The 17,116-nt window shown below is 33.2% G+C and overlaps 3 protein-coding genes across 5 annotated transcripts in view; 1 reads left to right on the top strand and 2 right to left on the bottom strand.

Moving 5' to 3' along the window:
* Positions 1–4,456, bottom strand: part of LOC101499090 (apoptosis inhibitor 5-like protein API5) — a 9,424-nt gene extending 4,968 nt beyond the window's left edge. The window contains exons 1-11 of one of the 2 annotated variants that reach the window (XM_004505062.3): positions 4,300–4,456; positions 4,099–4,209; positions 3,802–3,963; positions 3,197–3,296; positions 3,045–3,110; positions 1,939–2,036; positions 1,763–1,837; positions 1,499–1,648; positions 1,302–1,367; positions 1,153–1,218; positions 436–546 (exon numbers count right to left, since the gene is read on the bottom strand). In XM_004505062.3, coding sequence (XP_004505119.1) covers positions 436–546; positions 1,153–1,218; positions 1,302–1,367; positions 1,499–1,648; positions 1,763–1,837; positions 1,939–2,036; positions 3,045–3,110; positions 3,197–3,296; positions 3,802–3,963; positions 4,099–4,185 — 981 coding nt within the window. In that variant the 5' untranslated portion in view covers positions 4,186–4,209; positions 4,300–4,456. The remainder of the gene's footprint in view (positions 1–435; positions 547–1,152; positions 1,219–1,301; positions 1,368–1,498; positions 1,649–1,762; positions 1,838–1,938; positions 2,037–3,044; positions 3,111–3,196; positions 3,297–3,801; positions 3,964–4,098; positions 4,210–4,299) is intronic. The other variant, XM_004505063.4, reaches the window with a different exon arrangement.
* A 3,219-nt stretch (positions 4,457–7,675) lies between these two features.
* Positions 7,676–10,812, top strand: LOC101500560 (peroxidase 19). The gene is made up of 3 exons (XM_012717123.3): positions 7,676–8,183; positions 8,272–8,472; positions 10,106–10,812. Exons 1-3 carry the CDS (start codon positions 7,938–7,940, stop codon positions 10,682–10,684), a joined length of 1,026 nt encoding a protein of 341 aa, XP_012572577.1. The 5' UTR covers positions 7,676–7,937; the 3' UTR covers positions 10,685–10,812.
* Positions 10,813–10,997: 185 nt separating this feature from the next.
* On the bottom strand, positions 10,998–16,043 carry LOC101498765 (negative regulator of systemic acquired resistance SNI1). Of its 2 annotated transcripts, none has more exons than XM_073369752.1 (15): positions 15,810–16,043; positions 15,542–15,608; positions 15,026–15,119; positions 14,841–14,924; positions 14,621–14,710; positions 14,178–14,249; positions 13,840–13,900; positions 13,709–13,758; positions 13,306–13,530; positions 13,148–13,218; positions 12,964–13,033; positions 12,279–12,344; positions 11,986–12,138; positions 11,643–11,776; positions 10,998–11,352 (listed from the first exon to the last, which is right to left on the bottom strand). In XM_073369752.1, exons 1-15 carry the CDS (start codon positions 15,916–15,918, stop codon positions 11,280–11,282), a joined length of 1,419 nt encoding a protein of 472 aa, XP_073225853.1. In that variant the 5' UTR covers positions 15,919–16,043; the 3' UTR covers positions 10,998–11,279. The 2 variants fall into 2 exon arrangements, with proteins under 2 accessions (XP_073225853.1, XP_004505117.2); XM_004505060.4 differs by having other exon boundaries at positions 13,306–13,521; positions 15,810–16,041.
* Between the last annotated feature and the right edge of the window lie 1,073 nt (positions 16,044–17,116).

Below are 17,116 nucleotides of genomic sequence, written 5' to 3'. Positions count from 1 at the left end.
GGGGGCACAGAAAAGTTAGATGAACATGATTTGACTTACATAATTAAAATTTGGAAACTGTTGTGATCAATTGATTCAAATGTATTTGAGAGACTAAATCAATGTAAATCTAATATTTGGTGATTGAAATTGATCCACAATGCTACAGATAACGAGCAGGAACAGACCCAAAATTTGATGAACAACAATATAACTCAAAATGTATCGATCCTCATGCCTTAATAACCTTCCCTTCATTAAAAAAATGAAGGTAAGACTAAACCATGCTAGCCACATCCAATATCCCACTTTCATTAGTTAACAATGTTCTCTGAACATCCAAATAATAGCATAAACTTGAACATAGTAAACAAGAAGTTGATATTGTTATAGCAGAACAGCTATATACAGCACATTGGTATCTCCCAATCATGGCATTCTTCAAGAAAGGTTTACCTTCAGCAACTGAACGATAGAAGGAAGCATTTGCCGTGAATCTTGTGGTGTTGTGAAAGGTGAAAACTCAGCAAGGTTTCTGAGCAAATCTACCTTTCGTTCTCCAGGAAGCTGACAGGTAAGAAATCATTATAATAAGTATTTCAACAAAAAGACCTCAACTAAAGAAAGTCATTCGCAAGCATTCCACTAATTAAAAAAGTTTATAGGTTGTTACTATATTTGTGGCTTTAAAAGTTTATAGCATATTTTTCTGCATCCTAGTAGGAGTTAGGACCCTATACTAGCTTAATGAAAGAAATAAATTATTAGTCTGTAAATATGTGTCTTAGGTGGGTATCATATCCTAATTCCTAAGTTCTTCAAGAATAGTTGTATTCCTATATTGGATAAATAATGTATTCTATCTGCACATCCCCAGCAGAAACAGCCTCTCTGCTTATTGGATAAAGGTTCTGCATACATCTGATCCTCCATAGACCCCACCCCACAGTATTAGAAGCTTCATACTGCCACTAGACCATCCTTAATCATCACATAAAATATCACCTTTTCTGTTTACTGTTCAAACTGCCCAAAGTTAAAAAGATATACAACATAAGACAATAAAACTTCTAATAATCAATTATGCATGAAGGAAACAAACCCTAAGTAAACCCAAACAAATAAACCAACACAAGAAAAAACCACCGATTCAAACTAAATGATCTAAGTTACCTGGTCAAAAACAGGTATTACATTGCTGTTTATGAAGTTAATAAATTTGCTGCTAGATGCACCCCTCTGCAAGAAAAAATTGAAATGGATAAAGAAAAACTAAACAGCAACGAATTTGAGAAAAGATGAACATTATAAACAGTACTTACCACGACAACTGGAAGTGCCATGTGAAGGCATGATATCAACCTATCAATATGATCTGCATCTGAAACCTACAAATCACCAGTTAAATTAATTAAAAAAGCATAACATGAGACCCTAAAAATTATTGGCATAAAACAGACTCTTTTCACATTAAAACAACTGTATGCAATAAAGAGAGAGAAAGAAAAAATATAATCACATTGAACCCTGATTTTAAGTCAGCTTGTCCTTCAATGATTCCAATCAGCTCGTTTATCCGCTCAGGTGGAGCCTTTTCTCCAAATAGGCTCAAACTTTTCAGGAAATCCATAAACATTCGAAATTCTATACCAGTTACATCGTCTATACTCTGAAATGAAATGCAACCACAACATACATCAACTCCAATTATGTTACAAAAATTTAAACACTAAAAAATTGACAAATGAACTCGTAAAAAATGAATCAAAGCAATTGTGAATACCTTTTTTATTAGATCGGTTATATGTCTTTCCATTTCCTCTTGGGGCTTCAACAGTTCAGCTTTAATAGGGAAAACCTATATTGAATACATTTAGAGTTCAATATTCATTTCTATTTTAAAGATGTGGCAAAACAAAGGATCCTCATAATTGATAACTATAATACATGTAATCTCACCTTATCTCTAACAAAGTTTATAACCTTTTCACGAATAACATCATCCGTACTTATCTCGTCAACACTGGCCATATGCTTAAACAAAGCCGTCAAAGAAGCTGCATTCACAAATATACTGTAAGGAAACAACCAAAATGCAACACTAATTATGAACGTCCAGAATCTGAAAAGCATATTTGTGATTACTGACAAAAAAACTTAAGTTTCCAGGCTATAAGCCTAACTCTGCAGCATCAGTTTGGCAAGTAACAGTTACACAATTGTTGGACTTCCACAGTTAATCTCATCCTTGCTACCAAGGTTCAAATGTTTCGAGTTTTACTACCACCTAAAGGCTCCTCAGCAGTCATCACATTAACAAGCTGCAGGAGATCATCTTTACTGGAATCATAAAAAACCACCTCGAATATATAATTTATTATATGGAAAACTATTCAATCCAAGTTATATCAAGAAGGCTCCGCCCATTGCAAAACCAATATCTTCATCAAAAAACTATTTGTTAAATGAAAATGCTATGCACATCAAATAGGTGCTAGATAAGATCATTGTTAGATTGACCTTCTCTTTTATCTATTTTATATAGAAGACAGGTTGGCCAGTATTATTGCCACTGCAAGAGATAAAGTTGTAGAAAGAGTAAACAATATGAACCATTATCTTAAGCAGTGGCGTAACTTAAACTGAAAATTTGGAGGAGCAAAATAAGTTAAACCAATAAATCAATAATTTATTAAATTTTATCAAAAGTTTAAAAACACTTGTGTTTTTATAATTAAGGTCAACTTTCACTACCAGTAAATCAATTAATTATTTTTCATAAGCTAACTATTTGCAAAGATATTTCATAAATAACACAGATGGTAACAGTATCGGCTCTTTCGTTTCCTAAGTATGGCATCAAACTCTATTTATAAACTGGCAGCAGAGGCTGTATATCAAACATATACAGCAACAGCACACGACTCGGCATTTATCATACTGGCTGATGAGGAAATTAGAAGCATTGACAGATTGAAGATCCTTAAGAAAATTTAAACTGTAGCAGTTAACTAGTACAATATTCTAACAAAGCAATCATACTTGATATAAAGACATCAAATTACCTTTCACATCCTGCCTAAGCAGAGACATAAGAGCCTTATGCACAGCATCTCGCTCTACGAATTCCTCTAAGAGAATCAAGTCAACAAAAGAAAAATATCAGAAACCAGACCATATTCTCAAGAATAAATTATCTTAATAATCCACAACTTACCAGACCCAAGAATTTGAACGAGAATATCAACCATTTTTCCAATATTCTCAGGTGTATCCTTGCAGAAAAGAGGCAGTCCTCTTATCGCTTGCACCCGAACCTGTACAGGAGCAATAGAAAAACACCAAAAAGATAGTGAATTATACGAACTTCAGCACATAAAAAATTCACAAATAAATCAGAACAACCCAGATATGCTAGAATACTTTTTCAATCCCCTTCACCATGTTCTGTTTATACTTATATTACAAATGGTATTGTCTATCCTATAAAAACCAGTGCTTTAAAAACCACAAACAAACTCGGTTGCAAGTCCATTACTCCCTAAATTAATACCATCATGACCCAGTCAGTCTTGCCAGTTTGAACTATGATTTGGTTTTTGAATCATTGCTTCGAAAACACAGAGAGGGAAGCAATATAGTAACAAGATATTTGTGTCAATGTGTATAAATCATGATTCAAGTCTGTTTCTTCTCCTCATTATGAACAACAAGACATTATAACTTAACACAACAAAAGAACCCGAAACACAATTACAAATCATAGCATAATAAGCCTGTTTATTGCATATATGCATATGATCTGTGAAGCAAATGACATACCCCGAGTTCTTCAGCCTCAACCAAATCAAGATGAGCATCGAGTGCGGGTCCAGAGAGTTCAGGAAAGAACTTAAAGAACTTCGGAATGAGCTGAGCAGCGAGTTGCTTCGCCTTAACACTCGTCTTTGCTGCATCTATGATTCCTTGATAATCCTTCACATTCTGCGAAAGTGTAAAACAAGAATCCAAAACCCTAATTGAAAACTCGAACAACACAAAGAAAATCTAAAACCCTAGAAGAACGAAGAGCGTGTGAAATGCAAGAAAAAGAAAGAAAGAAAGAGAGGTGAGAGTGACCTGAGACTTGTCTTTGGCATTGTTGAGTTGCTCGCCGTATTCGTAGAGCTTCTCGATGTAAGTAGCTTCTTCGGAAGGGTCAGTCATTGGAAGGTTCTAGAATTGCGATTGCTAAGTTGAAAAGCGAAATCAGCATGCGAATATAGATAATTTGTAGAGTGTTTTGATTTTGAGGGAAGAAAGAAAGATAGAGTAACTGACCTGACCTAAAAGTGAAGGGAAGTGAAGTGATGAAGAAAGTAAGACAAGGGTTTGGTTTCGACTTTTTCGAGTGTGTTTCGACTAAGTGACAGAGCTGGGATTCAGTGATGCAAGGTTCAACTTGCTTTTCGATGGGGACGACTTTCTCTTTCTCTTTCTCTTTCTTTTACACAAATTTACCAAACTGTAAATCCTCTCCTCCTCAAATGGATCCTATCCTCTTATCTCTCCGCAAACATAACTCTTCACCACTATGGACGACACGTCGTTTTACTCACTCTAAACACTTGAACGGCAACATAAATAATACATACCCACACTAACTAACTACACTTGGAAAAATTTAGAAATTTTAAATTTAAATTAAAATACTTTTCCTTCTTTGATTTTGTTTTTGTTTTTCAATTTTGAATTAATATTTTATTAAATACTGTAAATCCAGAAATAACTGTTTTTTATATCAAGTATTATTATTTTTTATTTTTTAGTTTAGAAATAATTCAAAACAGTTTTTTTTTTTAAACCAAGTTTATGAAATACATTTTTAGTTTTGAAAACTGAAAACAAATTTTAAATCTGAAAATTAAATAGATTTTACCAATGAGCACTTGATGAGAGTTCAAAATCTTAAGAGAGAATTTTGCCTCCATTGTAGACTTAAAGAATTAGTCTTCCACAGTTACGCATATTACAAATAAAATAAATATACAACAAGATTGGTTAGCTTGTTCAACCAAATTAGCACAAACAGTCCCATATGTAAGTGTATAAGCGTTTATAAAATAACCACTTAAATTATTTATCCAAATAAACTCATTGTTACAGTACATAATACACTACAAATGAACACATTCAGGCAAAATTTCAATCGAAGATCTCTTTATTGAAAGTAGAAAAGGAATGTTCAGCAAAAAAGGAAAACAAAGATTTGTTCTAAGGCTATAATAGAAAGTTCAGTCCAAGACTACCCTTCTTGTCCCATGACCATGGTATAAACAATATATGAAAATCCCTCTCCCAAATGACCATGGTATAAACTAGTTGAGTTGTTGTTCAATTGAAAATGGTTATAAAATAGGCACGTCCAATGATTGCAAGACATCCTTGAACTCAAAATCAGGCGTATCTTTATTGAACCTCTCAACCAGTTTGTACCTCGCATCATTCAAATGAAAAGACTGAGCAGTTTCCAAAAGCCATTTCGCCTCTGAGTCTGTCAGCTTGCTGGTAAATACAACATCCCCACGGATCAGTACCAAGTCCTTGCTCTCTGCAAATTCTGTGTAAAAGGACACAGTAATGTAAGGAGATGCTTGTGTTCCTCTAGCCTTGTAATCTTCAAGACCAGTAAAAATCATGTGTGGCATTTGGACTGCAAGAAAAGAATACTCATGTATGAGACAACAATTGAAGTGGAAAGAATACACATGAATCTCTAAATTGTATAATTTTCAAAAATTGATCCCCTACAAAATCATTTTGGAACATGCCTCATGTTTGTTAAATGTTTCATCAAGCATCAAGTTACATTAGGACATCGAATGCTAAATAGTACTATGGAGCTAAGCTATATTGCTTTTGCATGTTGTGAGTGTGATTAGATTGGACTTATACTAGTTGAACAAGTGCTTGACCAAGTTTATTAGTAGACATGGGAGAATAAGATCAGTTCAAAGTATCACAAATTCACAACAATTGAGACTATTCTTTTTGTAAAACAAAGACATCCCTACGTGCAACTACGGAACTAATCCCTCGAGGTAACCGAGACCCAGTTAAAGGGTTGACCTCTCCTAACACATGTTTTCCTACACATCCCGTCAAGGGATCAAACCCTCGACAAAATGGTTAATAGACTTGAACATCTACCACTTGTTCTGCACCATGTCGGTCAGAATAGATAAGCATATATAGCACTATTTAAAGGGGAAAAAGAGTTTGTCAACACAGTTTTGATTCACATTAACAAGTATTGAATTCATTTGACAAATGAAAAGAGGGGGTAAGTTTTATCAAACATTGTCGTATAACCATTTCTTTTCTGTCCAATTTCTTTCACAGATAAACGACACGTGTTAATTAAAAATCTTTAAAAAATTGCTTATTCAAGTTCCTTTTATTTGTTTGGATGATAAATTTGAATAGTGTATTTGAGAGTGTCGGATAAAAAGAAAAGAACCAGTTTAGTGAAGCAGGGGAGGATGGTGGAGACCCACTGAAAAGCTATGTCACTTTCACATTACTAAGTGAATGCCCACATTTCATTGCTATCATAAAGTACCTTCTAATGCTAGTCTTACAAAACACAAGGAATGAATTTCCTCTGCTAACATGGTCCTTCACCTTTTTAATGCATTCACAAACAAAAGGCTCTCTCCCCCACTTAACACCAATCTGATAAAGGGAAAAAGCTACTCAGTATTTTGGTACTCTTAAGGGTATGGGGAAGTTGGTGAACTCAATTAATTAGTCTGAAGAGTTTTATTTATTTATATAATAATCTATTAATGTTGTGATGCTTTTGGAGGTTGCACATGCCTTGCATTTAATAACTTAGACACTGCCATATTTGCATTGTCATTCATTTCATTCAAGCCTGCTTATGTAAATTTAATGTACTACTTTTCTATTCTTTTTTTTGTTGCTGCTGTGTTACCTTTTTATGGTGCTTATTGTTTTGAAATTGATTCTAGTTTTGCACAAATGTTGAAAGAAGTGTAAAAGCATTGTATAGTGTAGACTATAGATGATAACAATGTACTAATATCATCATCATCATATGTCCTTTATAAATATAAATTATGTGAATCTCTTTATGTGTCTTTAATTCATTATCAATTTAATCTCATAGAAGAGTTACATCTCACATTCTTTTAGAATTAATGGGTTTTGGTTAAAGACAAATCATTTAAAAATATTTAAATCTTAATTAAATGAATCTTTAGTTGAATTTTTCTTACTTCTCAATGAAGCTCAAGATTATCATTTTTCTTTCTAAAACTTAATAATTAAAAGAAAAAAATTGATATTGTTTCAACAGTGACGAATAATTGCACATACAAACATGTGAATGAATCTCAACATCAAGTTTTTTCCTTAATATATAATAATAATAAGGGTAGTTCTAGCTCATGAACTTATTCATTAATATTTTCCTGTTTAATGGTATTAAAAATCCTAGTGATATTGATGTATAAACCAAAATTTATCTCTCTTATAAGCTGTCACTAATTGTCTCAATCAAGAGGAAACACAATTAACCAAATTGAAATGATACAATTCTTAGATAGACCCTACATTTCCATATTTGACCAAAGATAATTAACCCAAATATATATGTTGTCAGAAAATTTTCTTATCAGCTAGGAAAACTTCATCTCTTTATTTCAACACATTACAAGAAATCTCCTTTGGAATTTTATCAACTCTTTTTTGAGTATGTCTGTCTCTTTCTGCATTATAGAAACCAATCAATATATAACTTTTTTTCTCTCTTCTATAAGACTCACGGGATTTGATTCCCTCTAATTATTATTATTATTATTAAATTCTCCTTTATTCTTAACATTAAAATCTCTCCCTTCACTTTTTTTGCTCTCTCTTTTCTTTGTCCTAAACTACTTCATTATCTTAAACTCATGTCTCTCACTTCTTTGTTTCTTTTCTTCATTTTTTTGACTATAACTTCATCAAGTTTAGGACTACTAATTAGTAGCAATAGCAACACTACACACACACCTCGTCAACTTAGAGTTGATTACTATGCAAAATCTTGTCCACAAATAGAACAACTTGTTGGTTCAGTCACTTCTCAACAATTCAAAGAATCACCTGTTTCTGGTCCTGCCACAATTCGTCTCCTCTTCCATGATTGCTTTGTAGAAGTAAGCAAAATCCAATTAATAAAAGTGCTTTTGCTTTGCATGCAAGTGTTGGTTTGTTTTCCTTAAAAAAAAAACCATTTTCTTGTAGGGATGTGATGCATCAATTTTAATAGCATCAAAGCCAGGGAGCAAGGAATTGGCAGAGAAAGATGCTGAGGATAATAGAGATTTGAGAGTGGAAGGTTTTGAGACCATAAAAAAGGCTAAGGAAGTTGTGGAGAAAAAGTGTCCCAATGTAGTTTCATGTGCAGATATTCTAGCAATTGCAGCCAGAGATTTTGTTCACCTTGTAAGTTACTGGATACTAATCTCTTGTGATGCAATATATTTTATTTACTGTGTTCATTATTAATATAGTAGTTAATGGAATAGTTACTGATTAAGTTGTGCTAAATAGTACAAAACTATTTTTCACCATTCATCAAATTTGAGGACAGTCAACAGTAGAACATTTAACCGTACATGGGTAGATGGGTAAAATACAAAACGAATGAGGGACAGAAAGGTAATAACAGATTCATAGTAGTTCACTTTGTAACTTTCTTACAAATTGTTTTCATCACATTGAATATTTTCATTAGGGATGGATATACAATAAATAAAAGTATATTATTAAAAAAAATATATATTTAAAGTGAAAAAAATATTAGACAGATAAATATTCGAACGTGGCGATTAATATAAGACAGAGAGAGTATTTGTTTCAATTATTGTAATAATTACCACAAAATTTGATTTAATATCTTGATTTGTTTCCTTTATTCCTAACCAACTTTGGTTTCCTCTTCCTGAGTCCTGACATTTTAAAATGTGGGTACATTGGTAATGCCCTCCTTCGCATGATGGAATACAAGTACAAAATATTCCTAGTTATTACTGTACTCTTTGTCTTTGATGTAACCACAATTGGTCCACTTAAATGGACAACAGAAAAGAGCACAAATCAATAATATGCTTTTCTTTATATATGTTGAGTCCAAGTTCAATTTTCTTCTTATTATGCCTTATACGGAAGAAAAATCCTTCTAGAAGAAAAAATAAGTGTTTTCTGCCTTTACAGAATAACAGAGAAGTTTTTGTGAAATTACCAATTAAATAAAGATAAATGGTTATAAAAGATTTTGGTGCATGGTCTTTTGGTTCTATGAGAAAAGGTGTTTTAGATTTATTTATTTTTACGTAAAGAAACTAGATATAATTTTATTTGAAATAGATTAATTTATATAATGTAAAAAGACAAATTTAGCCAACTATATTTTTTCCAACACCGTGACAAAATAGTTAACAATTATATTGTAGAATAAATTCATCTTTCCATAGCTAAAATAACACACAAAACATTGTTACAGGCTAGTATTGATTCTATATTAACCAAAATCACTTGAAGTTAGCTCTAGAGAGAAGAAATAGACAAGTTGATCTTGGGTTGAGAGTATTATATTTTCCTACATTAAAAATACAAAAATGCCACCCTATAATATTAATTATAGTTTTGGTAGAGTGGCTGTTTCTTACAAGGGTTCCCCACAAAGTCAAATTGAATTTGTTTTCATTTTGGCATGTTTGATATGTTAGACTCTAAAACAGCTGATTTTTGTACTTTTATGTGTGGATTGTATTTGGGAACAGCTTCTTAATCTTATAGGTCCAATTTTCAGTATTGTCTTTTTCTATGCCACATCATATCAGACTGATACATGTAGCAGCCTAGCACTATGAAAGAATACAACTTAATTACATTGGTGTTCATAATAAAGTCAATCCAATCTAATCTCTGTTAAAGAAACCAAATAAAAACTAAAATAAAACATAATAATTTTCTGTTTAAGAAATGGCTAATTATGCTGAGTTTATATTTGTTCTGCTAAGAATGGCTCATTAATATTATGCTGAGTTTAATTTTAGTGTGTCATGTGACACAGGCAGGAGGGCCATATTACCAAGTGAAGAAGGGAAGATGGGATGGAAAGATATCAATGGCATCAAGGGTAGGGTCCAACATCCCTCGTGCAAACTCAACCATTGATGAGCTCATCAAACTCTTCAACTCAAAAGGCTTAACCATACAGGATATGGTTGCTCTTTCGGGTGCTCATACAATCGGGTTCGCTCATTGCAAGAATTTTGTGACCCGTCTCTACAATTATCGAGGCAAGGGTCAACCTGATCCGAATATGAACCCTAAACTGTTGAATGCTCTTAGAATGTACTGTCCAAACTTTGGTGGAAACTCAGATATTGTTGCCCCATTTGATGCTACTACCCCTTTCATATTTGACCATGCATATTATGGTAACTTGCAGAACAAGATGGGTTTGCTTGCATCTGATCAGGCTTTGGCTTTGGACCCACGAACCATGTCACTGGTTCAAGATTTTTCAAAGGACAAGCAGAAGTTTTTTCAAGCATTCGCAGCTGCTATAGATAAAATGAGTTTACTGAAAGTTGTGAGAGGGAAAAAGCATGGGGAGAAAAGAAGAGATTGTAGCATGCATATGTGAGAACTGAGATAGATATAGTTTACACAATTCTTGCATTTATAACTGGATTCATTGACTTCAAGTTTTCTTTTATGGAGTTCATTTGTTTAGTACAGTTATAAATGCAGCATATTTTTTGCCAAGGTTTATCTTTTATTTATTTATCCTTCTTTTTTCGCATAATTTTGTCTTCACTAGTGATAGTATAACCATTTCTTTTAAAATGGTCCTCAGTGGCTTTTCATGAAATAGCCATGTTATTCACACACATTAAAAATAGTACACTTTGATAATTTGATAAATAACATATATCATACATCATGTGGGAATGATAAGATCTTAAATCATTTTCAATTTCAATGGAAATATCTCCACCATGCAACTTACTCTTACAATGGTTTGGGATATTGCTATTCAAAATCATTTCAGTAAAACAAGATACAAAATTTACCTATGGAAAAGTATTTGATGCATTTAATCAAAGCTACAAAGCCTCAGACTCAATAAAGAATGAGTTGATCAAATTCAACTCATTTATCATAAAGAAGAATGAATAGAAAAGTTAAGAAAATATAACTTCAATAAAAAGGTTAAGTCAATGCTATTATTTACACTCCTATGACTTCATGGAGATAGCAGTTGCTGCAGTAAACAATGCCTCTTTTCCAATTGACAGTATCTCCATATCCCTGCATGAGAGAGAACAAATTTGAAAATTGTAGATAAACTAAACAAAATTATTCTAGAGGTTATATGTGAAAAATTACATATTTTCGTGATCTGTTCAAACTTCAAAGTCTTGATATACATAATATAAATATGGAAGGACACTCAAAAATTAACATTGTTTAAGTAGAACTTTTAATCATTTTTGCATGTAAATAAATATGATCAGTAGCCATAATATCCAACGCAAAGATAGAGGCAAAATCAAGCAAGTAATGCAAAAATTGAAATCCTGAGAAGTGGTTTTTCTTACCTATCTGTGCTTTTCAAACTATCAAAAGCAGATATAAACGCCTGGCACAAATCTACAAGAGCACTGCCCCCCTCTTCTCTGCCTCCACCAATGTTGTCATTTGCATTTGTTTCTGACAATATTGACAATTGGGCCTGAAAACCAGCAAATATTCATTCGAATTTCTCAAAAAGGAACTAATTTTAGAAGCTCCCTGTACAGTTTTTTTATGAATAATAACAGAAAAACAACAAAAGATATAGAAATCACTGTATTAATGTAGTTTTTGACGAATAATAAATACTGTGTATGCTGTTCAAATCAATATATGTTGTGCATTGATTTGTTGAATAAAGACAGTTACCTGAAAACCATGAGCCAAAAGCAACTGAACTACATCTCCACCAATTTTCTTTATTATGCTCTTAGTGCCATTTTTATTCGAAAAACATTTCAAAGCACCATCAAATGTTGCATCTTCGGTACAACCACTTGATCGACGTGTGCGAGCAGAAGGCTGCAATTTTGTATAAAACAAAGGTCAAAGAGATTATCAAAAGCTAGTTGCCTAGTACCAATAGAGTCTCCCTTTTAGGAGGAAGAACATATAGTATTAAAGAAAGTATGACAATTTTCAAACAGTAAGTTGTTGCTTACCTTAGTTATGTATTTCCAAAGATATTGCACAACTATTTCCAGCTTCCATTTAGGCTCGCTGAAGATCTACATACATTCTCATGCAATGCATAAGAAACTATTAGCAACAAGATAACTCCTCAAAATATGACTCAAACATTGGAATTTGGAAAGGTTGACTACTGACAAGTAACAACATCAGTAAAATGTATCAAGTCATCCAAAATATTATATGCCATGCCAAAATGGAAAACCGTAATATCATTAATAGGAGATTGTTTTTTCACATCTTGATCAGAAAGAAATTTTTTTAGAGGAAAGCAAGTAACAATTTTATGGGTAAATAGTCATTTTGAACCATAAATGTGTAAGACGTCACTTGAGGCTTTGGACGTATCAAATTTACAAACACATACTCAAATGTCTCTTTTGTTAGTAATTTTATGGACCAAATTCACTAACAAAAGACACAATCGAGGACTAAACCAACTAACTAAAAACACATTCAACGACCAAAATGACTAACAAAAGACACGTTTAAACATGTTTTCATAACTTTGGTACATTTTAGGACCAACATGACTGTTCACTCCAATTTTACACACTATTACTTCATCTACCACCATACAGTTATGTGCATAGAGGGAGAAAAGGGTGAGATGTACAGTAGGAGAGAAAGGGCAGAGAGACAATTTTCATGAGTCACCTTAAGAAAATGTGGGACAGTATCTTTGCTGTATGCCAGTTCATCCAGAACTATGTCCACCAAAGGTGTTCTGTACCAAAATACAAGATTGCTTACCTTAATCAGAAAGCATGGCATATAGAGAATCAAGAAAATTAAATTCAACTAAACAACACTGTGAATTAAATTTGAAGAAACAAACTACCTTGGACTATCTGCTCTTGATGTATGGCCTTCAATGTCTGCTTTCTTCCTAGACATATCAAGGGCCATAATCTAAAATCATCCCACAATGTAAGCAGACAAAGAAGAGTTGATTGAAGTTTGCATAAATATAGCAAATAAAATTATTCAGGAACTCACCATCACCAAAAGTTTCTTCATAGAGACACGTGCATTCTTTAATACTTCAAGTAAAGCAAGAGATAATCCAGCATGACAATTTTTGGATGACTGAGATTCAGAACTTTTTTCAACCTCGAACTTTTTACTAAGATCATTTTGAAGAAGTTGACATAGTACACAGATAACTTCCACGCAATCTTTCATCAAGCTTTTGTAGTTTGTTTTCCTAGACCCCTGCAAAATCTATATCAGATATACCTTTCTGAAACAACAAAAGGGGGAAATTCAAGGCACTGGAATCAAGAAGCGTAAGATTTCAACAACAGAACACGTGGAAAGAAGAGTATAGCATTCATATAACATTAAACATGGTTAATTGTTGATTGGTTAGTCACACAAAGTCTTATAGTGAACCAATTACCAGTAACACGTTTAGCAAAGACTCCCGCTGCAAGCTCCAGTTCATGGTAGCTGAAACAGAACAGTTACTAAGAATTTACATGTAATTTAAGGAATGGCAACGGCAGAAATTTCATTCAACTTTATACACACCATTTCGAGGTATAAAATCGCCTTCAAGCACAATGACAAGATATTGAAAGAGTAACAAGTTCTGCAGGGGATGCAACAAAATTACACAGAATTCAGGCTTATATTTTGTTATAGAAAAAGCATTTAATTTGTAGTTTTATGATCCAAAGCTTAAAATATGTAAATGGAAAATATAGCTAAAAGTATACGACATTAATATATTATGAGTTCAGTCAGAATTCCATTTCGTATCCATTGCAAAATCACTAGTGTGTCTCCATTTTCACAGACTTGTGTGAAACGAGTATCCACAAAACTCTAGAAACGAATGTACAAAAATGGTTGATAGATGGACTAACCTTCACGCTTGCTGCTTGAATTTCAGACTCAGTTAAACTTTCAACGAGCTCTCCAATCAGGACATGAAAGCTCTAAGGAAGGTGGAGAAAATAAAGAGTGGCAATGAGTTAAAAAAACCAATATAAAGTTGCAATTTGAGAGAAAGATGGTTAAGATAACCTTTCAGAAGCTGAATATTATAAACAAAGATATAACTTAAAAAATATAAATGAGTTATTTGAGCTGCAGTGCTGTATGTAGTCATGAACTCGTATCCTAACAGCAACTGACTGAATCCACCTCCATATATTATGCAGCACAATAAAAAAAATGGATTACCTAAAGTACAGGGGCAGGATTACAGAACTTTAATTGCTTTCCTAATACCAATACATTACTCAGAACTATTGTGACTAAAAACATTATAGAATTATAAAGTTGGTTGGTGAAGAAACTGACTCACAGAGGGATCAAGAGGTCCACCGGACTGTTTGTCACCCGTTTCACTGACAGCAGTGGCATTATCCAAGTAAAGAATAAGGGGAGACCATGCCTATTAAAAAAGTATTTTACATTTGAAAGCAAGTTCAATTCAACCAGCATCTCATAATACCAACTGATATACTGAATGCACAACAGAAAACAACAGATTGAGATGATTTCTAGTCGTTCATATTTCATACCTCTTCAGCCACAACCAATTTTCGTGGAGAGTTGGATGATGATAGGGAATCATCTACGCCGGATAAATATGCACGAGGGAAATGCTAAACCCAAAAATGAAGTCACAAATTTAAAGGTACTGTTAGTTGCATTTAGGACCTGTGGCTCTGAATATAAAGAGGGGAAAGCCTTGGACATCACATACCTTTTCTAAATCAACCAGAAGCTTATAACTTGCAACAATCAACTGTAAAGATTTCCCAGTCCTCAGCATGTGGAAGATTGCCCCAAATATTTTTCTAGAAAATTTTAAAAACATGCACATACTCAACTCAGAACACAAAAATAATGTTTATTATCGTCTTGAGTAAAAAAAAAGAACACAAAAATAAAGGCAAAATACAAATTTTCAGCCAAATACAACTTGCTTTTAGAGGAGAATCAACCACATGTATTGAACAATAAAAATTTCCCTCTAAAAGAAAGATGAAATGGGGCATCACAGTTTCAGGCATTGACAATTGTATTGCTTGCATGAGCTATGAAGCACCGACAAGACACAAAACATGAGACTGACATGTAATGACTAGTAAGTGGCAGTAACAGTTTTGAAAAAATTAAAGTGATTGAATGCATATGTGTTAGCCTCACGCTGAAACACATATTCAATCTGAAGTGTTGATGCTACACAACAGCCAGTAAGAGACAAAAGGAGACTTACGAAGTTGGTGGTTTTCCACGTTCAAGGCCAATTGAAGAAGCACGAACAGCATCCAGAAAAGCAATCCCTGCATATACAAATTCATAAATAAATAAACAAAAAAATAGTTGTTTTTTCATATTGTTGGCGAAAGAAACACACAAAAAATCCCGACAAGTTTGAATATTTCCGAAAAGTCCAAATAGCTTAAAAGTTGATTTTATTTGGGCAAAAATAGGAAGAAGAACCAAAGAGGAACTAATTCGGAAAAGAGGAGAGTGATGCTTACGTTCATCGACGGCATCTTGATTAGTATCAGAAGCATCAAACATGGTGAGTAGCATGTTATCTTCGATTCCTGCTCTCTTCCATCTTTCATTGCAGCTAGGGTTCTCCATTTCCACGTAAATTAAAATTAGTTAACTAAAACAAACAAATAAAGAGTTTATGTATCTTCCCGCCAAAACATGATAAACATCAAAGTCGTATATCTTTACAAGTAGCGGTTTCGGTGACGGAAGATAAAAGGTAAATAAACTTGCGGTAAACTAATTAGAATAAATTATACATGACTCTTACTTGTTTTGTGATTTCACTGTGATTTTATAATTGTTTTTTATTTTATTTTCATCCTCTAACTTTATAATTATTTTTTTTCTATTGATACACAAATGTAAAAATATTTTTTCTTTCTTCAATTCAATTGCAAGTGCAAGGATTGTAGAAGGGTAGACCTATTAGGTTAGATTTGGATACATGTGGATAATAAGAAACCAAAACCAAGTACAAACTGAAAGTATATGAAAAATTGATTATATATACATTAAACCTTTTAGTTATGGGTCAGACACTTTAGGCCATAGCAAAATTATATATATAGTATTCAATTGTATTTTTTAAATTTGTAGAGTGTTTTGATTTTGAGGGAAGAAAGAAAGATAGAGTAACTGACCTGACCTAAAAGTGAAGGGAAGTGAAGTGATGAAGAAAGTAACACAAGAAGGGTTTGGTTTCGACTTTTTCGAGTGTGTTTCGACTAAGTGACAGAGCTGGGATTCAGTGATGCAAGGTTCAACTTGCTTTTCGATGGGGACGACTTTCTCTTGTAAGATTTATGGGTCACATATGTAATTAATTAATAAAGTGTGTTAGGGTCATTATATAATTAGCCAATAAACTAGGGGTCAAATAATATATAATAGTTTATGGCTAAAGAGCATAATAGTTATGAAAATTAATAGTGTAGATACCAGGCAGTTTCTAATTTAATGAGGGGCTGAATTGGAAATACTGCAATTTGGGATATAACTAATAATAGTTATATATAGGGGTAATGGTCCCCAAGGCAAACACAACAAGACTATTCAGTTTCAAAACCCTAAAGGAGAAAACTCTCTGGTTCTCTCTATCCCCATCAAGAGAGCAAGGTCTTCAGGGTGTTTTGCTGAGGAAGATCACCCAACCCATTGGCTCTATCATCATCATCTCAGGATTTCATTAATGGCAATTCCCACAGGTACGCTTCCGCCTTTGGCTATTCATCATGTAATTGACATGGATTGTTGAGCACAACGTTATTAAGGTTTTTTCAACAAT

Source organism: Cicer arietinum, chromosome 6 (genome assembly GCF_000331145.2).
Source record: "Cicer arietinum cultivar CDC Frontier isolate Library 1 chromosome 6, Cicar.CDCFrontier_v2.0, whole genome shotgun sequence".
Taxonomy (NCBI): Eukaryota; Viridiplantae; Streptophyta; class Magnoliopsida; order Fabales; family Fabaceae; genus Cicer; species Cicer arietinum.
The sequence above is the reverse complement of the archived record's forward strand: the minus strand, read 5'-3'. Positions and strand labels throughout refer to the sequence as shown.